The sequence below is a fragment of the Haliotis rufescens genome, unplaced genomic scaffold (genome assembly GCF_023055435.1).
Source record: "Haliotis rufescens isolate VD_foot unplaced genomic scaffold, xgHalRufe1.0.p SCAF_17, whole genome shotgun sequence".
NCBI classification, from domain to species: domain Eukaryota; kingdom Metazoa; phylum Mollusca; class Gastropoda; order Lepetellida; family Haliotidae; genus Haliotis; species Haliotis rufescens.
Window position 1 is genome coordinate 17,223,844 of NW_025963857.1, and position 23,777 is coordinate 17,247,620.

Consider the following 23,777-nt stretch of genomic DNA (forward strand, 5'->3'; position numbering starts at 1 on the left):
TCTTGGACACTACGTTAAACCCCATTTCACCTCACCAGGTTAGATTTGGTCTTCAACAACCCATGCTTGTTGTAAAAGGCAATTAATGGGATCAGGTTATCTGGCTAGATGACTTGATTGATGCATGTCGTGGTATCTCAGCTGTGTTGAGCGATACTCATGATGTCAATCACTGGAGTCTGGTCTATACTTGAATATTTACAGACCGCTGTCATATAGCTGGAATATTGCTGAGTGCGGCGTTAAACAAACAAATAAAGCATCAACCAAAATATAGAAAACATGAACTGTTTCATTGCAGGTGAAACTGAGCACCTAGCCACAGGCCTTGAAGGGTCGTCTGACAGTGTCGGGGATATATCGTTAGCTTTCTACTCCGGTCTCTTTGCTTATGCTGGATGGTGAGTTTGTTTCATTCATTATGATAGAGTCCCGCCGTGATATTGCTGGAATATTGCTAAAAGCAGTGTAAAACCATACTCACTCATTACTCATTAAGAGAGAGGAGTTTGGGTTTAAGTCTGCCACTTTAATAGCTTTTGAACAGTGTTTCAGTTACATCAGCATTAAAACACAATTCCCCGGTTTTGGTTGAAAATGTAAAACATTGAGCTCGAAGTTTTGCATAATCGAACAAACCCAATGAGTGACTTAACTAACTTATGAACTGTCAAAAATCCAAGAAATAACAGAACAGATAAGAAAATATGGGGTTTCGAATATTTACTCTAGAATGGATGATAGCTCTCGGCGAATCCATGGACGACGCCATGTTAGGTCATGTGACTTCTCTAGCTCCTTACACATAATACCAACTCCATGCATTGCATGCAACTTACCACGTATAAAAAAAAATATAGGCAAAAGTGGCAGTAGATTATAAGAAGAGTTATCATATTACTGAATGCTTTGTTTGTCTCCACAGGAATTTCCTCAACTTTGTTACAGAGGAAATGATAGATCCTTTTAAGTGAGTGTGAAATGTTTGTTGTTGTGTAGTAATATGCTAGAGCTCACAATATGTACTACAAGTCATGGGATATACTACTCAATGTTTGATACTGGGAAACCTCTATAGTCTGGACCCCATTAGTCAGGAAACCTCGCTTTACAGACCAGCTTGTATGGACCATCTATATATGTCACAGCAACTTCACTCCACACACAGTTTGCTAACCCAGACATTTGTTAATCTGGACTATTTTACTAGGTATTGTCTGGGTGAACAATATTCTACAGTATTCTATGTAGTCATACTGATTTCATGCATGCGTGTTGGATTACTTGTATTTCCCAAGCGAGTCTGCAATTGCAAGTTATGTTATTATTACAAGTAGTAGAGGTAGTGTAGTAGTAGTGGTGGTGGTAGTAATAGTAGTAGTGGTGGTAGTAGTAGTAGTAGTGGTGGTGGTGGTGAGGGTAGTAGCAGTAGTAGTACATGGTAGTAGTGGTGGTGGTAGTAGTAGTGGTGGTGGTGGTAGCGGTGGTGGTAGTAGTGGTGGTGGTAGTGGTGGTGGTAGTAGTGGTAGTAGTAGTAGTGGTGGTGGTGGTGAGGGTAGTAGTAGTAGTAGTAGTAGTAGTAGTAGTACCTGATGACGGAGTGAACATATACTCCGAAACATTATGTTCCTCATAATAAAGAAGTTGACATCCATAAATTCTCTTACTTGCGTGTATCACTTCTAAATGCCTTTCAAAGACTTGTTATTTACTTGACCAGAAACAATGCAAACTAACACACCGGTTTGCTTCAGACACATAGTATATGTTCATGCTAACCCAACACTGTTTGCAGGTGACGTAAATGAACCAATCAGAGCCTTTTCTTTGTAGGTTAAAAGATACAGGTTATACATTAATCATAAATAATGTTATTTAAACTAATGTTTTTTATTTGACTGGTTTAAAATGTTGAGCAAGTACCCTTGTGAGCGGTTTGTTTGTGTGTACTTGCAGTCTGTACCTGGTTATATTTCAGAAACCTTCCCCGAGCCATCTACATATCCATCCCTATAGTAACGGTTGTCTACGTGATGGCCAACGTGGCATACTTCGCAGTCATTTCACCAGCAGATATCTTATTATCAAATGCCGTAGCTGTGGTGAGTGGAATATACAAAAATCAATTGGTTTTTTTCTAAGTCTACTTCTTTTCTGAGTACTTTGTATTGCTTGTTGTTTACCACCAAACTTATCCATGTTAAGGCTATATAAATACCGTATTCGACGTAATAAGCGCCCAGGGTGCTCTCAAAATTAGAAATAGGGGGCTCTTATTAGAATATTATTTTGGGGGAAAAAAAACAGAGTTGCAAGATCGTAAATTTCGTGGTTTATGCTGACAGCCTGAAATGTTTATATACGACAGATATATTTTTCCAGGATTTAATTGCCCATAATTAAGGGTGCATGTAACACAGGAGTGCGTATTATACACGAAAAAATAAGTCTTGTGTAAATTGATAAATCGGAAGGGGTGCTAATTGAGATTGTTCACTAGCCAATATATTAGCAAATATCGTCGTTGGTGCTTATTAGAGCGGGGCGCTTATTACGTTGAATACGGTAGTTCAGTCTAGACCTGACAGTCCAGTGATTGATATTGTGAGCAACGGACCATGATGTATGGGTATGATGACATGCGATCAGCATCTTCCCGAGGCAAGAGAGTTAACTGACCATAAAGGTCTAGTTTCCACCCTTCCCGATCTAGGCTAGAATACCAATATCTTTTTTAGTATGATGACACACAAACATGTCATAGAGCTTTATGTTTGAGTGAGTCATAGATTATTATGAGTGGGTGAGTTTGGTTTAACATCACTTTGATCAGTATTGTAGTCATATCAGCAGACCTCAAAGTTGCGACTAAAACCGATGCCATTGGAACCTAAATTTCAGTTTGTCTACTGTTCAAAGTTCAGAGGTAGCCAAATGACTACCTTGAAAAATATCTTGTGGTGACTAAATTCAATTGCTACACATCTGTAGACACAAAATTAAATAACAGCTGGTCTGGGAAAACACATCTGCTAATAAATGTACTCACAAATAATTCCTCCAAGAGTCGACAATTATCCGAAATACATAAATATTAATGTAATTAGTATTGTATTTCAGTTGACAATGCTCATTGGATAAGCAAGGACATACCTACATAATCCTGTAACATAAATTGCATCATTGTTTAAGTCACAAGTAACAAAAGTCAAGTACAGTTTCCACTAATATACAATTCCAAGACTAGTGCTATAACTTGTACATATAATAATAGTTATTTGATAAAAGATCATTTCAAATGCTTTTGGCTACCTACAATATTGGCTTGACTTCTTGATTTTACCACTGGCTACCTGGAAAAAAATACTGGTAGCCATATGGCTACATGGTGAAAATTTAAACTTTGAGGCCTGATCAGGGTGTTAAACTGCGGCATGGTATCTCAATGGCTAGTACTATTAATCAGCATATCACACACACACACACACACACACACACTACACACTACACACTACACACTACACACTACACACACCGAAGTGGTAAACGCCTGAGACCTGCATCACTTCGGGCTTTCCTCCCACATCAAGCTGACACGCCGTGATATAACTTGAATACTGTTAAAAGCGGTGTTAAACCCAACTCACTCACTCACACATATTTGTGAAGTCAAAAAGTCTAAATACCTAGGATCTGGTGTTTAGTGAATTTACAAAGTCACTGTCTCATAGTCATGATAGTTAGATTTAGCGTGTGACTGCACCATATGATGCACCAGACAGTGAACATCTGCTCTTGTACACAGCTGGTGTTAATCGCATAACTAACGCACCAGGTATTGTATATCTGCCTGAGGGAAAGAATTGATTCTGACTTATTCATGAGTTATGAACAGATTATTTTGATTCTGTTTGCAGTTGTTGGGACTGGTCATCACCCAAAAACATGACAGTCTCTAGGAGAGGGTCATAAAAATTAATATACCTGTTCGATAAGGGTCATGAAATTATGGCCATTTTGCCTTTTCAGGGAGGGTCATGAAAAATATGTACAAGGACATGGGGAGAGTCATCCGAAATTTGACAAGCATTAGTGGAGGGTCATTATTTCCTGTAAACTAGTGCATCAAAAGTGCCTGACCACCCACCCCTGTATTAAATAACTGGTCCCTTTGTGCAGAAACAACAAAACATGATGTAGGTAAAAATATGTTTATTTACAACATCTTAGGAGAATTGAGGGGGCTACTTCAGTTGCCGGAGGGTCGCCAACCCTGGGTATGTTAGATATGAAGGATAACCTGTAGGTGGTGGACCCGCGGTTAGAAGGCAAGGGAAGTAACCTGTAGGTCGTGGACCCGTGGTTAGAAGGCAAGGGAAGTAACCTGTAGGTCGTGGACCTGTGGTTAGAAGGCAAGGGAAGTAACCTGTAGGTCGTGGACCCGCGGTTAGAAGGCAAGGGGAGTAACCTGTAGGTTGTGGACCCGTGGTTAGAAGGCAAGGGAAGTAACCTGTAGGTCGTGGACCCGCGGTTAGAAGGCAAGGGAAGTAACCTGTAGGTCGTGGACTCGTGGTTAGGAAGGCGAGGACCTAATGGTAGGATTAGTTGCCCTGGGGTCGTGGACCTGGACATCCCCATGAACGGTTCCTGGTGTAAGATCGGTAAGCCCATGTAGATAGTGTCCTGCCGCCGTATGAATTGGGGGCTAGTCAGCTCATTTTGTGCTTCCGTACTGGTGATTAAAAGCACTGAATGAACTGAAAACCCAAAGGAGGTTGGCAGCCGAGAGCCCCCAATGAATAGTAGGGATATATATGTAAGATGTAAGGTGAAAAACGTAAAAATGAAAGTTACCAACATTTAGTGGCAGTGATGCATGTTACACCTAAGTATGCTTGAACTAAACGCCGTTGGCTACTAAAGGACAATGGTATGGCATCCTTGACCTAAATAAGGCAGTACATGTGAACCAGGACAGGAGTCCTCACACTGAGTACATTGTAACCACAGTCACTGGCTCCATGCGAGGTTCCATGATAACATCGAATCACAGTTAAAACCAAGTGTCAAAGTCAGAATGCACATAACAGAAAAGCATGGCTAATGATGTGACATGAAAATAAAATATAAGAAGTGACGGTAGGTAAATGTAAGACATAAGCATGTACTTGCTAGTGAAGAGTGTAATTATGGTGAGAAAATAACAGGGTATAATAATGGTTGTTGTGGGTGTTCTATTGCAGAATAGGTCCTCAAAACACCATGATTGTTGTGGGTGTTCTATTGCAGAATAGGTCCTCAGTACCCCATGGTTGTTGTGGTAGGTGTTCTATTGCAGAATAGGTCCTCAAAACCTCATGGTTGTTGTGGGTGTTCTATTGCAGAATAGGTCCTCAAAACACCATGGTTGTTGTGGGTGTTCTATTGCAGAATAGGTCCTCAAAACACCATGATTGTTGTGGGTGTTCGATTGCAGAATAGGTCCTCAGAACCCCTTGGTTGTTGTGGGTGTTCTATTGCAGAATAGGTCCTCAGAACCCCTTGGTTGTTGTGGGTGTTCGATTGCAGAATAGGTCCTCAGGACCCCATGGTTGTTGTGGGTGCTCTTATTGCAGAATAGGTCCACAAAACACCATGGTTGTTGTGGGTGTTCTTATTGCAGAATAGGTCCTCAAAACACCATGGTTGTTGTGGGTGTTCTATTGCAGAATAGGTCCTCAAAACACCATGGTTGTTGTGGGTGTTCTATTGCAGAATAGGTCCTCAAAACACCATGATTGTTGTGGGTGTTCGATTGCAGAATAGGTCCTCAGGACCCCATGGTTGTTGTGGGTGTTCTATTGCAGAATAGATCCTCAGGACCCCATGGTTGTTGTGGGTGTTCTATTGCAGAAAAGGTCCTCAAAACCTCATGGTTGTTGTGGGTGCTCTTATTGCAGAATAGGTCCACAAAACACCATGGTTGTTGTGGGTGTTCTTATTGCAGAATAGGTCCTCAAAACACCATGGTTGTTGTGGGTGTTCTATTGCAGAATAGGTCCTCAAAACACCATGGTTGTTGTGGGTGTTCGATTGCAGAATAGGTCCTCAGAACACCTTGGTTGTTGTGGGTGTTCTATTGCAGAATAGGTCCTCAGAACACCATGGTTGTTGTGGGTGTTCTGTTGCAGAATAGGTCCTCAGAACCCCTTGGTTGTTGTGGGTGTTCTATTGCAGAATAGGTCCTCAGGACCCACTGGTTGTTGGTGGTGTTCTATTGCAGAATAGGTCCTCAGTACCCCATGGTTGTTGTGGTAGGTGTTCTATTGCAGAATAGGTCCTCAAAACACCATGGTTGTTGTGGGTGTTCTTATTGCAGAATAGGTCCTCAAAACACCATGGTTGTTGTGGGTGTTCTATTGCAGAATAGGTCCTCAGAACCCCTTGGTTGTTGTGGGTGTTCTATTGCAGAATAGGTCCTCAGGACCCACTGGTTGTTGTGGGTGTTCTATTGCAGAATAGGTCCTCAGTACCCCATGGTTGTTGTGGTAGGTGTTTTATTGCAGAATAGGTCCTCAGGACCCCATGGTTGTTGTGGGTGTTCTATTGCAGAATAGGTCCTCAGGACCCCATGGTTGTTGTGGGTGTTTATTGCAGAATAGGTCCTCAAAACACCATGGTTGTTGTGGGTGTTCTATTGCAGAAAAGGTCCTCAAAACCTCATGGTTGTTGTGGGTGTTCTATTGCAGAATAGGTCCTCAGAACCCCATGGTTGTTGGTGGTGTTCTATTGCAGAATAGGTCCTCAGGACCCCATGGTTGTTGTGGGTGTTCTATTGCAGAATAGGTCCACAAAACACCATGGTTGTTGTGGGTGTTCTATTGCAGAATAGGTCCTCAGGACCCCATGGTTGTTGTGGGTGTTCTATTGCAGCATAGGTCCTCAGGACCCCATGGTTGTTGGTGGTGTTCTATCGCAGAATAGGTCCTCAGGACCCCATGGTTGTTGTGGGTGTTCTATTGCAGCATAGGTCCTCAGGACCCCATGGTTGTTGGTGGTGTTCTAGTGCAGAATAGGTCCTCAAAACCCCATGGTTGTTGGTGGTGTTCTATTGCAGAATAGGTCCTAAGGACCCCATGGTTGTTGGTGGTGTTCTCTTGCAGAATAGGTCCTCAGGACCCCATGGTTGTGGGTGTTCTATTGCAGAATAGGTCCTCAAAACCCCGTGGTTGTTGTGGGTGTATTCATGTTGAACTGCGGCATGGTATCTCAGTGGGCTAGCACTACAAAACCGGCATTAGTTCGGACTAGTACAAGCAGCCACACACACACACACACACATGCATGCACATCGCTGTATGAGTGCACTAATCTTGAATGCATGTCTCACCTCACCTCACCTCACCTCACCTTAGCATGTTAAATGCAGTGTTTTGTTTCTTGCAGACATTCGGAGATCGCCTGTTTGGTGTTATGGCCTGGATCATGCCTGTGTTTGTGGCACTCTCCACATTTGGAGGTGTGAATGGACTACTCTTCACTTCAGGAAGGTAGGAAAGCTTGAATTGACCTTTGAACCGTAGTGAGTGAGTTTAGATTTTGTCATGTTTATGTCGCTTGATTGTTTTGTTTGTTTGTTTGTTGTTTATCACTGCACTCAGCAATATTCAAGCTATATGACAGCGGTCTGTAAATAATCGAGTCTTGACCAGACAATCCAGTGATTGACATCACGAGCATCGATCCACACAATTGGGATACGATGACATGCATCAACGAAGGCAGCGAGCCTGACCATCTGATCCCGTTAGTCGCCTCTCACGACAAGCCTAGTCGCCCTTGTAGCTTGATTGATAGGTGGACAACAGAAAACCCAAAAGTACTAGAATTATTTCTTTGCGAAGAAAGTATAGTCCCAAATATAACATTTGTTACATTTGACCACTTTCTAAAAGGCATTATGAATTTATAACCCTGAACCACATCAGGAGGCTGGGGGTACCTGTGGTTACCATGGTAAATGTTAAACAAACTTTTTAAAAATTGGAGGCAAATTTTGGAACAGTAGACTTTCTCAGTGCACCAGAAGAATCCGTTGGACTGGAGACAGTGGTAGAGTGTGACGCAGTGCACGTGAATTTCCTACTCTGCCTGAGCTGCTTGACACATGCACTGTGTAGCCTACAAACCTTCCTTCCACTCATGAATTATTCCATGTGCAGATCTGGTGGATGTCAGATCGTGATTTTTCTGAACTTATGAACTTAGCAGTAGACCATGGTTCTGTTCCCCCATATGGGTTAATGTTGTGAATCCTGTTCCTGGTAGTAATGTTGCTGGAATATTGCTGGAGGATAGTTAAAACCATGGCCACCTTGCGATGTTGCTGGAATATTGCTGGAGGATAGTTAAAACCATGGCCACCTTGCGATGTTGCTGGAATATTGCTGGAGGATAGTTTAAACCATGGCCACCTTGAGATGTTGCTGGAATATTGCTGGAGGATAGTTAAAACCATGGCCACCTTGCAATGTTGCTGGAATATTGCTGGAGAATAGTTTAAACCATGGCCACCTTGCGATGTTGCTGGAATATTGCTGGAGAATAGTTTAAACCATGGCCACCTTGAAATGTTGCTGGAATATTGCTGGAGGATAGTTAAAACCATGGCCACCTTGCGATGTTGCTGGAATATTGCTGGAGGATAGTTAAAGCCATGGCCACCTTGTGATGTTGCTGGAATATTGCTGGAGGATAGTTTAAACCATGGCCACCTTGAGATGTTGCTGGAATATTGCTGGAGGATGGTTAAAACCATGGCCACCTTGCAATGTTGCTGGAATATTGCTGGAGAATAGTTTAAACCATGGCCTCCTTGCTATGTTGCTGGAATATTGCTGGAGAATAGTTTAAACCATGGCCACCTTGTGATGTTGCTGGAATATTGCTGGAGAATAGTTTAAACCATGCCCACCTTGCAATGTTGCTTGAATATTTCTAAAGGATACTTAAAATCACTCACATACTACTATCATGGGATAACATTTATACTAAGTTATCTTATAATAATTAGATCTACATCAAGTGCTTTTATGAGTTATCATGATGTAATATTTATACATCATTTCATATAATTGTAGTTTTAGCAAGTAATAATTATCATTAGGTAAAATGCATATATAAAATATCAGTAGTTTCAGTTAAAGCTTTTTAGATGGTTGCTAGCCTAAGGTAATGGGAGCGCGTCTTCTAGACATACTATTCAATAAGACAAGAGTTACGTCTACATAGTTTAATTGATTTAAAGCTTTTAGATAAATGCTAGCCTAAGGTATCAAGATCCCATCTCCCAGACAAAGGATATTTATTTAAGTATATCTGTCATCACCCACCGGGGTATATTAGAATAACATTATTTCAATTAAGACTCATTAAGGATTAGCCCCCATACAAGCTCGTCTATAGTGCATTAAGGATTAGCCCCCATACAAGCTCGTCTATAGGGCATTAAGGATTAGCCCCCACACAAGCTCATCTATAGTGACACCCTAATCTCTTTCAAAGCATCCAGTAAATATGTCAACAAGATTAGTGCCAGTCCAACAGGATAAACAGGATTTAGTATTCCCCTCTGTCTAGCCATCCATTTAGCTTAGGACACAACCAATCGTGTATCAACCAATCACATTCCTTTCTATTGTTTAAATTTTTGTTAAATACATACTGTAGGCAGGTTTTAGGGAGAGAAGGGGTTTGACCAACTTACCAAGCAGACCTCTCTCCCACAGCCCAGAGTGTTGTACCGACTCTCTGTGGCACCCTCAGTTATTATCTAAGTATATTGTTAATTGTTCTTGTAAATAAAATTGTGATTAGTCTCCTGTGACTCTGGCTCTTTGCTGACTAATTCCCCAAGAAAACCAGCACGTCATTTGGAAGGTATTGTTCACCCAGAACAGTTCCATGATAATTTGGCGGAGAATCATCGTTTTCGGAACCACAGAGTCCAGGAACTAACTACGACCAGCTACAAGAAACCCATTGGAGGACATGCCCAACCGTGATCATCTGATGGAATAACAAGCAAGCTGCATCTACCTCTGACCTCAACACTGGATTAAAGACAACCAACTCCTCCAAAGACACCAACAAAGGAAGAAAAAGTCTTCAAATATTGTAAGTAATACATTGTTGAATACTTGTCATCCTTTAATTTAGTACGGTACATACTAATAGGTGTCATGGCAAATATGGAGTCTGGAATGGAAAGTAACTTTGAAAGTGAAATTCCAACAGTGTCTTTAGTTACGCCCCTTGCCAACAGTGTAATTCAGGCAAAATTTGGCACAAAAACAACAAATTGTTTAGTAGATACAGGGGCATCCATTTCTTGTATTTCGTCTGCTTTTCTTAGCACAGCTTTTGAAAACCTTACTCTTGGAAACTCACCCTTTCCACAGGTCAAAGGTGTTGGCGGCGAATTGCATAAAGTGTTAGGTTCAGTTGTGTTAGATTTTGTCATTGAGGATCAGGAATTTTCTCAAAGATTCCACATTCTGCCTACACTTCCAGAGGCAGTGATACTAGGTGAAAACTTCCTTGATGACAATGATGCAGTCTTAGATTATAGCTGTCATTCCTTGATACTTAACAACAGCACCTCAGACAGGCAATATATCAATTTCATAGCCAATTCAGTACAAGAGATTAGTGGATTAGCAAAAACAATAGATCAGATTTACATCCCCCCTCAGAGTGAAATTCATTTCAAGGTTAGACTATCAGAGACCAAAGAGGACTCCCTCATCCTCATTGAACCCATTGCTTCCCTCACTGCTCATTCTGAAGTAGCAGGTGGTAGAACTCTTTCCAAAGTGAAAAGCAAAACTGCTACATTTAGGCTTATGAATCCCTCCCAAGAAGAAAAGGTTCTTGACAAGGGTACAGTTGTAGGCAAATTTAGTTACATTGAACAGGGCTCTGTTTATGAAATCGACTCTGACCAACCATTCATCAGTACCGTTCACACCACTGAGAAGAGAGCCAATGACACCAGGGATTATGTTAAAATTGCACAAGAATTAGGATTTGATTTGACCAATACACAACTGACTCCAGACCAACGACACAGACTACTTAGATTTTTGGGACAAAATAGAAACATGTTTTCAACGAGTCTTGCAGATTTAGGTAAGACTGACATGCACCAACATATCATTGACACTGGCAACCACCAACCCGTTAAGAGTAGACCATATCGTCAATCTCCTCATCTCCAAAAAGTCACTGAAGAACTTATAGATGATTTTCTAAAGTATGATTTGATCGAGGAATCTACTTCTATGTATTCAGCTCCAATTATCCTAGTCAAAAAACGTGATGGCTCATATAGATTTGTTTGTGACTACAGAAAGTTGAATTCTGTCACTTTACCAATGTCTTGGCCTCTTCCTGTTTTTGATGATGTTATTGATAACATCGCCAATGCACATGCTAAGATCTTCTCAACTTTAGACCTTGCTAATGGCTTCTTCCAAGTGCCATTACATGAAGATTCAAAGCATAAAACTGCTTTCGTCACCCATCAAGGCCTTTATCAATTCAAACGATTGCCCCAAGGTTTGACTAATTCTCCACTTTGTTTTCAACAGCTCATGAGCAAAGTGCTACGAAAATTGCTTTTTAAGGTTGCGCTGATATACATTGATGATTTGATAATTTACAGCAAAAAACTTTGAAGAGCATCTCCAACATTTGGAGCAAGTATTTTACTATCTGAAACAGGCAAAATTAACACTAAAGCCATCCAAATGCAATTTTGCAACGGACAAAGTTTCTTTTCTGGGTCATGTTTTATCATGTGGAGGTGTTCAAGTTGATGACAAAAAGATTGAAGCAATTAGAACCTTTCCAGTGCCCAAGTCACAAAAGCAGATTCGCTCCTTCTTAGGTCTCACGAACTTCTACAGGAAGTATGTGAAAAATTACGCTCACATAGCGCTTCCACTGAATGCCTTGCTAAAGAAGCATTCGGAGGCAGAACTAGGAAAGAAACCAAAGTTCCAATGGTCACTTGAGTGTGATCAGGCATTCAACACACTCAAACATGCTATGAGTAATACACCTGTTCTGGCGTATCCAAATTTTGACAAAGAATTTCTTCTTGCAACTGATGCCAGTGATATGAGCATAGGTTTTGTTTTGAGTCAAAAAGACGAGAAAAATAATGAACATCCAATAGCTTTTGGTGGTAGAGCTCTTCATGGCAGCGAAAAGAACTGGAGCATTACAGAAAAGGAAGGCTTAGCTCTAGTTGAAGCCATTAGATCCTTTCGTCCATACCTTGCAAATTCCAAATTCACAGTCTACACTGATCATATAGCATTGAAGTGGCTGAAATCCATCAAGGATGCCACAGGTAGGTTAGGACGATGGTCTTTGGAACTTTCTACCTACACTTTTGACATTGTTCACCGCAGCGGCAAAGCCAATGGGAATGCTGATGCTCTGTCACGTAGGGAATATGAGGAAAATATTAACTGTAATGATCAGACAGAAGAAGATGCTGAGAAAACAGTCTTCTCAGTAACTTCAACTCAGCAAAGCAAATCAACTAGCAATACAATCTTGCCAAACACCCATTCATCCACACAGGTCACACAGACAACTCAGACTGAGGATATTTGCACACCTATTGTCAATCACTTAGAATCAGACACACAGACAACACATTGGTCAGCCACCTTTGAATATGAAGAGGATTATCAGTCAGTACCAGTTAATGTTGTCGCAGCATTACATGCTTCAAATGCTGATGTTACCCAAGACACATTGGTTGAAGTAAGTATAAAAGAACATCCAAATTTACGTCACCTACAAAGGATTTGTCCAGATTTCATCCAAATCTTTGACTACAAAGAGGATGAAGTCCTTCCACAAAATGAAAAGGATCGTCAAAAGATTCTTATTGAAGCCAATACTTTTGAAATTGATGAAGGCATCCTATACCGATTTGTTCCACAAAGACAGAAAGGCCACGCAGACAAGTTCATTAAACAGCTGGCAGTCCCAAGAACCCTCAGAAATCAAGTCCTGCAATCCTATCATGACTCAGAGTTTGGCGGTTGCCACCATGGGAAAGAAAGGATGCACAACACCATGAGACCTAAGTACTACTGGCCCAAAATGTACAGCGATATTGCTACTTATGTCCAGACATGTGAGGTATGTCAACAGACCAAGAGGCACTACCATGGCAAGAAGGCACCACTTCGTCCACTACCTGTAGAAGAGGTCTTCACCCGATGGCACATTGACATTCTCGGTCCCCTGCCAACAACACCAGATAAGTACAAGTACATTTTGGTCATCACAGATGCATCATCTAGATGGTGTGAAGCCTTTCCACTTCGGACCCAAGAAGCCAAAGAGGTAGCAGATGTTTTCGTCAGAGAAATAATTTGTCGTTATGGCGCTCCAAGGACCTTAATTTCAGACAGAGGTCAGAATTTCATGTCCAAACTTATCAAAGCAATTTGTGAACTTTTGGCAATTAAATTTACCCATACCAGCCCATACCATCCTCAAACAAACAGCTGTGTAGAAAGGCTCAACTCTTACATCAATCAATCACTAAGAGCCTATTGTAACAAGTCTCAAAATGATTGGCCCCGTTTTATTCCTGGCATCATGATGGCCTATCGGATGGCTCCAAATTCATCAACTCAAAAATCCCCATATGTTATGCTTTTCGGCCGGGAAATGAGAGCTCCACAAGATGTAGCATTAATTCCAAAAGAAAATTTAGGCCACAATAACAAAAGTTATCTTTCCAATTTGCTTGAGGAGCTTGAAATCACTAGAACAATCGCAGCTGAAAACACTGCTCGGGCTAAGGAGGTGTATTCAGAACAATATAATAGAAAGGCTAAAGAACCAGAATTCGCCCCAGGTCAAAGAGTTTGGCTTTACTGTCAAAAAGTTGAAAAAGGCCTTTCCAACAAATTAACCAAAAAGTGGTATGGTAGCTATTATATCATCCATACAGGTCCAAATTATACCTACAAACTGCGCCGATGTTCTGACGACAAAATACACAAACCACTGGTCCATGCAAACCGTCTGAAGCCATATTTTGATCCTGCTGATCGTCCACAGTATCCTCCAGAACCATACCTCAATAACCCCAGTGACATAGATTCAGGAGTCATGGATGACAACGAGGAACCAGTCAATGATACTCATCTTGACAGCAACAATTCCCCACCAACAAGTTCAACTTACCAGGCTACTGATCAATCACCTCCACAACAGAAAGGTAAGAAGGTCAATTCCAAAACAAAGGCAGGTACTTCCAGCAACAAGAGTCCAAAGCAAAAGACCCCAACAAAGAAGAAAATCCCTGCTTCAAGTACAACAGAAAAACCTACCAGTCCCACGGCAACAATGAAGGAAAATCATGCCACACCAGGTCCTAGTGCTCCAACCAAGGTAAATGAAAAGGTAAACAAAGGGGAAAGAGGAGTGAATAGTAAGCATCACCAGCCCAAATCCAGAAAACAACCTGACGACAGCCAGGTACAACCTCCAAGTCCAACATCAGGTAATCAAACCAAGGATATCCCTCAGGTCTTCAATCCAGAGGGCATCCACTCAATTGTTAGTTCCAAGAGAGCAAATGGCAAAATCTACTACAGAGTAAAATGGAAGGACCCAGAAAGAGGAAACACATGGGAGTATGGCAGCAGCATTCCAGACTCCATTCGGAGAGAATTTCACCTCAAAAGAAGTATGTCAGGAAAACGACGAAAACGTCCACTGAAGAATCATAAGTTTTTCGACCAAAAGGAATCAGCACAAGACAATAAATCAATCAATGTTCTGTCAGGGAATACAATGTCCGGAAATGTCAAGCAAGACAACACCAAACCATGCATAGAATTAGATGTCAAACCATATCCGTTTTTTCCAAAACACCTACGAAAAGTAGATCATAAAATGGAAAGAGTTATGGGCATTGAAATTATTCAAGGAGACTGCTATGTCAAGGTCTCATATAAAGAATATCCTGGTCAATTCACATGCTATTTCGAAAGTGTTCCTCCCCACCTCATACAGCGCTACCTTGATGATAGCTGGAACGATCTCCATGAGTGGCTGGGTCTAGAAGATAATCCTCGATATGATCCAGAGGAACCACCAATTTATAAATCCAAAAGGGTTATTTTTCAAGATATAGACCATGAAAACATCAACACCTTTTCCTACCGTATTTCACTCACAGACAGTATTCATCCATACCAGGATCAACGCACCATACATACCGAACAATGCCAATTGCACATATTCTTGATAAAAATACAAAATCTCCTGAATAAACGGTGCAAATCACGAAACAGCTATTAGCTGTATCTTGTTATGTTTTCTTGTGTCCAGTCTTTTCACTATGGGTCGCCAGTTGAGAACAAATGGCATCAGCCTGATTATCTGAGTTATTTGTATCACAACAAATTTTGAGCATTGACCTGATCAACCAATCTCAAAAGCGAAGTGAAATGACACGAACCCAAACCGTACCGAAGCGAACCAAACCATACTGGGAATCGAACCCAAACCGTACCGAAGCGAACCAAACCATACTGGGAATCGAAACCCAAACCGTACCGAAGCGAACCAAACCATACTGGGAAGCGAACCCAAACCGTACTGAAGCGAACCAAACCATACTGGGAATCGAACCCAAACCGTACCGAAGCGAACCAAACCATACTGGGAAGCGAACCCAAACCGTACTGAAGCGAACCAAACCATACTGGGAATCGAACCCAAACCGTACCGAAGCAAACCAAACCATACTGGGAATCGAACCCAAACCGTACCGAAGCGAGCCAAACCATACTGGGAATCGAACCCAAACCGTACCGAAGCAAAATAAACCAAATCCTATCGCATTGAACCGAAGGAAAATCAAAGCGAAACAAACCAAATTCAAATAAAGTAAACTTAACAACCGAAATGAACCAAAACAAAGAAAAGGCAAACCAAATAGTTACAAAAACTAACAATGATATACACCTTTTGTATACCGTATTAATGTAACAAATCAATGCACTTGTTATATGCACATGCACATATAATGTGTCTAATGATTGTATCCAAAAGTAGAAGGATATTACTATTTTTTTTTCATGATAAACTTTTGTAATTTGCCGCCAATACATTCTTCCTGGTCATGACACCGTTTAGTAATAATTATGTACTGATCTTTTACATCATAATTATCATATTTGTTTTATTTTCTAGTTATTACAGACAAACTAAGGAAGTATTTATATATGACATATTATTTGAACATGCTAACTCTCTTTTCTTTGTTTCCATGTAAAACCTCCATGGACACAGCCTACTACCTTACAACCCCAATCCAGGATGTGGAACTCAAGGCCTCCTACATCACCCATAAAGCCACCAGTACAGAGTGCCAAGACAAGCCAGCTCCACATCCAGAACCCCTGATGACAGCATTTTTATATTATGTTTCATTATATCAAAGAGACTCTATAATAATTATTATTCACTACTACCAGTTTAACTTTATACATTGTCCATCTAAGCCTTAATTATTTTTATTTTTACACGTTTGGGGTCCAAAAGTTATCATGGGATAACATTTATACTAAGTTATCTTATAATAATTAGATCTACATCAAGTGCTTTTATGAGTTATCATGATGTAATATTTATACATCATTTCATATAATTGTAGTTTTAGCAAGTAATAATTATCATTAGGTAAAATGCATATATAAAATATCAGTAGTTTCAGTTAAAGCTTTTTAGATGGTTGCTAGCCTAAGGTAATGGGAGCGCGTCTTCTAGACATACTATTCAATAAGACAAGAGTTACGTCTACATAGTTTAATTGATTTAAAGCTTTTAGATAAATGCTAGCCTAAGGTATCAAGATCCCATCTCCCAGACAAAGGATATTTATTTAAGTATATCTGTCATCACCCACCGGGGTATATTAGAATAACATTATTTCAATTAAGACTCATTAAGGATTAGCCCCCATACAAGCTCGTCTATAGTGCATTAAGGATTAGCCCCCATACAAGCTCGTCTATAGGGCATTAAGGATTAGCCCCCACACAAGCTCATCTATAGTGACACCCTAATCTCTTTCAAAGCATCCAGTAAATATGTCAACAAGATTAGTGCCAGTCCAACAGGATAAACAGGATTTAGTATTCCCCTCTGTCTAGCCATCCATTTAGCTTAGGACACAACCAATCGTGTATCAACCAATCACATTCCTTTCTATTGTTTAAATTTTTGTTAAATACATACTGTAGGCAGGTTTTAGGGAGAGAAGGGGTTTGACCAACTTACCAAGCAGACCTCTCTCCCACAGCCCAGAGTGTTGTACCGACTCTCTGTGGCACCCTCAGTTATTATCTAAGTATATTGTTAATTGTTCTTGTAAATAAAATTGTGATTAGTCTCCTGTGACTCTGGCTCTTTGCTGACTAATTCCCCAAGAAAACCAGCACGTCATTTGGAAGGTATTGTTCACCCAGAACAGTTCCATGATACTACTATTATATTCAGATATTCAGTAAGCTGAACTAAGTTTCCATATTTTTGTCTTTCAGAATGTTTTTTGTGGGTGCTCGTGAGGGGCATTTACCAGACTTCCTAGCTATGATCAACGTGAATCGTTTCACGCCGCTACCTGCAATGTTTTTTACGGTAACTTTCATGAGCGTTGTTTTTTGTTTTTGTCTTTTTGTAAAAACAAACAGAAGCCAATGTTATCAATTGGTCTGACCTGGGATATGCCAAGGCTTTTCTATTTGTGAGTCGGGGTACCAGTGGCCCTGTTGTCTAAAGCGGCCCTTGAGCATGCGGAAAACCTATGATTGTGGGTTCAAATCCCTGGTCACCCCGATTATGTTTCTGGAATAAGTAGGGGCGGTCGGGTAGCCTAGTGGTTAAAGCGTTTGCTCGTCACACCGAAGACCCGGGTTCGATTCCCCACATGGGTACAATGTGTGAAGCCCATTTCTGGTGTCCCCCGCCGTGATATTGCTGGAATATTGCTAAAAGCGGCGTAAAACCATACTCACTCACTCTGGGTTAGTCAGCACCATAACCATGCTCGTGGGTTTCACCAAAGTGGTAAACATCTGAGACATGCATCACTTCGGGCTTTCCTCCCACATTAAGCTGACACGCCGTAATAAAACGGGAATACTGTTCAAAGCGGTGTTAAGTCCCAGCTCCTATGTATCCTGGGGAAGGGGGTCCTAGGCATGAAAATTGGGGTTTGACGGAGTAAATGTCACCAACATATATATATTAAATACAGTGATCCCTCACTACAACGCTCCCTTTGAGGTCCAAATAATTGATGCGCGTTATAGACGATCAGCGGTTTAACCGAGGTGGAGTCGTAGGTGGAAGATTACCAACAAAACAGTATACATGCTCTGCCTACCTAACAGGTGTTACGAACTTCGTCAGTAAAAATATGAAATTTGATATAAAATATCACTAGACATGATAATAATGGGATTAAATTGCGTACTTCAGTTCGGATTTGTAGACTGGTAGTTCTAGTGTTTCGCTGATCGCAGTGATCAGCTGTTAATGGGGTTTTTTTTAGATCGTGTCCTTGTCCTTTATTTTTGGAGCCATGCATTACCGCATGCTAGTTAATGTTAATGGGTTTTTTTTAGATCATGTCCTTGTCCTTTATTTTTGGAGCCATGCATTACCGCACGCTATAACCGAGTTAGCACTATATTGAAAAGTGCAATAGCGAGGGGACAATGTATATGCAAACAAACGCGGAATGAGATTGTCAATTCTTATGTAGTACTGATTGTTGTCACAATTACAGGGTTCTATGTCAATCCTGATGCTGGTGTCCAGTGACGTGTACGCCCTCATCAATTACCTCAGCTTCGTCCAGTGGCTGTCAGTCGGGGCATCCATCCTAGGGATGTTGTATCTGAGAAAAACTAAACCAAACCTGCCCAGACCTATTAAGGTGAGTACTTGTGTACCAAGGCAAGCAGCAACATGACACTGTCGGTGTCCCAGCTGCTTGTGTTACAAACTGCCTTGCGGGGGTGGGGTGGGGGGGTGCGGGGGGTGCTATGGTTGTCGTAACCCCCAGCCTTCAGCATAGATTTAGGGACTGGTCATGTATTGTGTCTTAGGACTGTATCATAGTTTGCTGCCCCCACCCCCAATTTTATGTATTTTTTTCTTTCTTATTTCATGCCCCACCCCATGATATAATATGTTCATTTGGTTTTTCTCTCTCTTTTTTTCATGCCCCACCCCATCCTATGATATTTTCATTTGTTTTTTTTCTTTCCTTTTTTTCATGCCCCCAACCCCATCATGTAATAAATGACCAGTCCCCAAGTAATGTTCATTTGTATTTATGTCAGTTTTTTGTTTACAATTTCAATTAGATTACTTTTTTAAGTACAGAGTCAACATAGACTCGACCCTAAGTCTGCAGCAAATGTCAGTAAAGGTTCCCAATTTGAATTAAACGTTGCCCAATTCCTCAGAATTTCCAAAAATAAGAACATTAAAAACATCCAATTTTGAACAAGATCACAATACATTCCCAATTTGCCCACCAAACACACTGAGTTTGGAATCCTAGATAAATCCCTGCATGGTTTGGCCCACACTTGATTATTTACAAGCTACTATGATAAGGCTGTAATATTGCTGTCTGTGGCATAAAATAACATTCGTTCATTCATTCATAAATGTCACAAGTCTATTACCTGTCATCTTCCCGAGGCAAGCGTGTCCACTCGCCAATATCAAAGCCTAGTTTCAACCTTGCCACATCAAGGCCACTTTTCTTGGCTCGACCCTGGCGCCATCTTACATAGATCAAGAGTTGTGCCCCTTGTAATGAAAACGCGATATCCAATCAGATGGCTGCTCTAGCTTCACAAAGATGGCGACGACCTAGTCGATCAGATAACGAAAACATTTGTGATTTCATATTTCATTCCTGGCACAAAAACATAGGCAATCGTTGGGATAGACGTGTGCGTGCGTGCGTGGAAAAGATGTTAAAGACAAAGACAGGCAGTGGTAAATCACTTTCATATGAAGGTGTACCAGTTGTGGATGTTGATTTTGTGGAACGTTCTCTGATTAGACTATCGATATGTGCGATAGTCCAATCATATTTAGCACAGGAAAGTGGACTTGGTGTGGCTGGGGTGGAAACGAGATTTTGATGAAAAAGGCTAGTGGACGCTCTTGCCTCGGCAGGATGCTTGCCTGTTGTCATTATTGTGATGGTGCTTGTGGACATTGTTCAGTGTTGATTATGTCTGGTAGGTTAAGTCTGTCAATATATTTTCTTTCTTCTTTCAGTTTCCCATTTTCATACCAGTTATATTTTTGGTGGCTGTGGTCTTCTTGCTGATCGTGCCACTTTATGCAGCGCCTCGGGACACAGGGATGGGAGTCCTTATTGTGTGCTCGGGAATTCCTGTCTATATAATCGGCGTCAAGTGGAAGAGTAAACCCAAGTCTTTCAACACTTTTGTTCGTAAGTATTACTTCAGATTGACTTTATGCTGCTTATTTGTCAAGGAAACCTTTGTCAACCATCTCAGTTTGACATCTTGCACCCATCTTCCAAGAGGAGGGAGCTCACTGACTGTAAAAGTCCAGTTTCAACGAGGCTGGAATTTCATGGCTTGATCGTAGCGCCTCCACTGGCTATTACAAGTTATGTCCCTTCTATTGACCAATCAGATTCCAGCTCTCGTATCACTTGCATTTGGGGGGCGGTCGGGTAGCCTAGTGGTTAAAGCGTTCGCTCGTCACGCCGAGGACTCGGGTTCAATTCCCGACATGGGTACAATGTGTGAAGCCCATTTCTGGTGTCCCCCGCCGTGATATTGCTGGAACATTGCTAAAAGCGGCGTAAAACCATACTCACTCACTCACTTGCATTTGGTTCAGAAATCATATACTACTCAAAACAAGTTGAAGAACACCCACACTTGGAAGGCTGTGTTGCAATAACCACCAGCCATGACACATGAACAAATTGGGTGTTCTTTAGCTTTTTTTAGTAGTATATGTACAATTGTTGTCTACATGTGGTTAAAAATTATTGATGTTATCTTTATTTTCTTATTTTTTTATTTCTTTATTTCTTTTTATTTATTTCCAACCATAGAATGGAGTACAAATACACATACATTGTATGTCATCTTGGCATGTCAGCAGACCGAAATACTGTTAAAAGCAGAATTCAATTTTAAAACACTCTTACCCTTCCTCTGAACAACCCTGCTATGCACAGTAATGACAAGTGTTGAATAAGTCCCCAACACGCTGCTGATAGGTGTTAAAGGCAGGGGTACTGGTGATTCAGTGGTTTCAGCTGACACATTTTTCTGTGCAGAGTGTGACAGGAACATGTGATTGTGAGGTCTGTCGGCACCATTACTGTGCTCGTTGGTTTCACCAAAGTGGTAAATGTCTTCACTTGAGGCTTTTGTCCCACATTAACTGACACAATGTTCAAAGAGTCATTAAGCTCACTCACTCACTCATGTACACCCGTGTATCGACCCGTGAAGATCTGGGGTAGAATAGGTCGTCAGCTACCCATTCTTATCGTAAAAGGCAACTTTGCTTGTCGTAAGAGCTGACTAACGGGATTGGGTGGTCAACCTTGCTGACTTGGTTGATGTATGTCTTCGCATCCCAATTGCATGGATCAATGTTCATGATGTCAATCACTGGATTGGTCGGAATTGTTCTCTGAAGTATGGTATCACTTTATATTATCACAGTATCAGTAAATCTTCTAATCCACACCCCCTGTCTACTGTTTACATATGCAGATTGAAGCACGATATTTCATCGCTTGAACGAATAAGGATTTGTTGTGGTATGTCATGGCTACTCATAAGTATACACGATAACGTTTTGTTATAGTTTCTGGAATGTTTTTGAAGTTGAAATTGATTAGAAAAGATCCCATTTCTTTGGACAAATTCCCTTGACTCAACCTTGGTCGTGTGCTTACTGATTATGCATAACCAAACCAAGAAGTGATGTACAGCATATATTCCACACGTATCACACCACAACATAGTGATACCATGATGATATAGAGTTGCCCACACTTGAGTCGCTAATGACAGGTACTTTGTTTACCGGATTTGGTAGAGAAAATCAGCATCGATGAATCCTAATTGATGTGTCATTTATGTTGAACAAAGAGCAAGAAACATTTTGCATATGACTTTTAATAAGTTAGTAAGAGTGCGCCATTACAATCCATCATAAATTAACTACTGCAATAATATAGCGTACCATGCTACACGAATATATTATATTCTCAAGAAGTCTGTCCATTTTTTTGCAAAAAAATCCTTAAATGCTTGTCCTCATATATATATATATATATGTTATTCTCCCTTGAAGTAGTAAATCCTATTAACTGACACAATAGGAATTTCAATCCAGAAATAACTGTTCATTTTTGCCGTGGCCCTCACCAATTTTATTTTTCCGACCCCGTAACGCTGTCATGTATTACATGATTTCATGTAGGAATTCTCTACCATTTAATGAGAATTCCTAGACAAGTCTCTAAATCTCCTTTTGTGATAGAGTAGGTGGATGGTATGCCCTACATCCCTGAACGGAGCAACAGGAGTGACTGAGACACCGACCTTTTGATATTCTGAGGCAGGCCTGGTTTTATTGGCTAAATGAATTTTTCATCAGGTTTTACAACAAAAAATTGATTGCCGGACATTCTGAATACCCCAGAAAAAAATGTGTTGTGAAAGAAATAACGCATTTCGTCACTTCCTTAGAAAATAAATGCATGTTTTGAAGCAGTGACTGGAAAAATATCCTGTCTACCCCAGAATATTAAAAAAATATTTTTTTACGTATCAAGTGTTATTTTGGAATCTCTGGTACAACAAATGGAATCATTCTTGAGTATAATTTTTTGTAACCATTTGAACAGATTTTTATATATTTTCTTCCTCTTTCATCATGTTCATGCTCACATACACACATCACTTTCTTACATTCTTTATTGTTTAACAGTGGTTTACATAGAATATAAGACAATACTGAAGTAAAAACATACGACATACATTTCAAGGTATTAAAGGGACACAACTTTTGTTTTCAAACAATGTAGGATGGTTTGTTTCATTTTAAGATAAATTTGTTTATCAATGATAAATCTTTGTTTTAGCTCCTGCCTAAAATGTTTCAAAATTATTTTCGAATTCAATTTACTATGTTTACACTTAAAATGAAAAATGTAAAGTGACAAAATTAGATCAAATAGGTCATCAGTAACAATATTATTCTTTAGATTATTCCAGATAATACAAGCTGAGCATCCAATTGCATATTAAACACATGTGAGCAATTGTCTGTTACCCAAGACAGAAGATCATTCCCAAACGTCTGAACAACATCACAAAAACTCATGCGCCCCTCATGGTTTATTCTCCCTGCAGTGTTTTATTGTTGGTTGGTTGGTTGATTAACGCCGCACTCAGCAATATTCCAGCTATATATATGTAAATAATAAAGTCTGGACCAGACAATCAAGTGATTGATATCATGAGCATCAATCCACACATTTGGGATTGATGACATGCATCAACCAAGGCAGCAAGCCTGACCACCCGATCCCGTTAGTTGCCTCTACGACTAGCATAGTCGCCTTTTACGGCAAGCAATTGTTGCTGAAG

General features: G+C 40.6%; 1 protein-coding gene across 1 annotated transcript in view; it reads left to right on the plus strand.

Annotated features, from left to right (window-relative positions):
• LOC124137961 (Y+L amino acid transporter 2-like) overlaps positions 1-23,777 on the plus strand; it is a 56,709-nt gene that overhangs the window by 25,862 nt on the left and 7,070 nt on the right. The window contains exons 5-11 of the mRNA XM_048397651.1: positions 302-401; positions 926-970; positions 1,979-2,102; positions 7,426-7,529; positions 17,634-17,730; positions 18,884-19,033; positions 20,401-20,578. Of these exons, the coding sequence (XP_048253608.1) occupies positions 302-401; positions 926-970; positions 1,979-2,102; positions 7,426-7,529; positions 17,634-17,730; positions 18,884-19,033; positions 20,401-20,578 (798 nt within the window). The remainder of the gene's footprint in view (positions 1-301; positions 402-925; positions 971-1,978; positions 2,103-7,425; positions 7,530-17,633; positions 17,731-18,883; positions 19,034-20,400; positions 20,579-23,777) is intronic.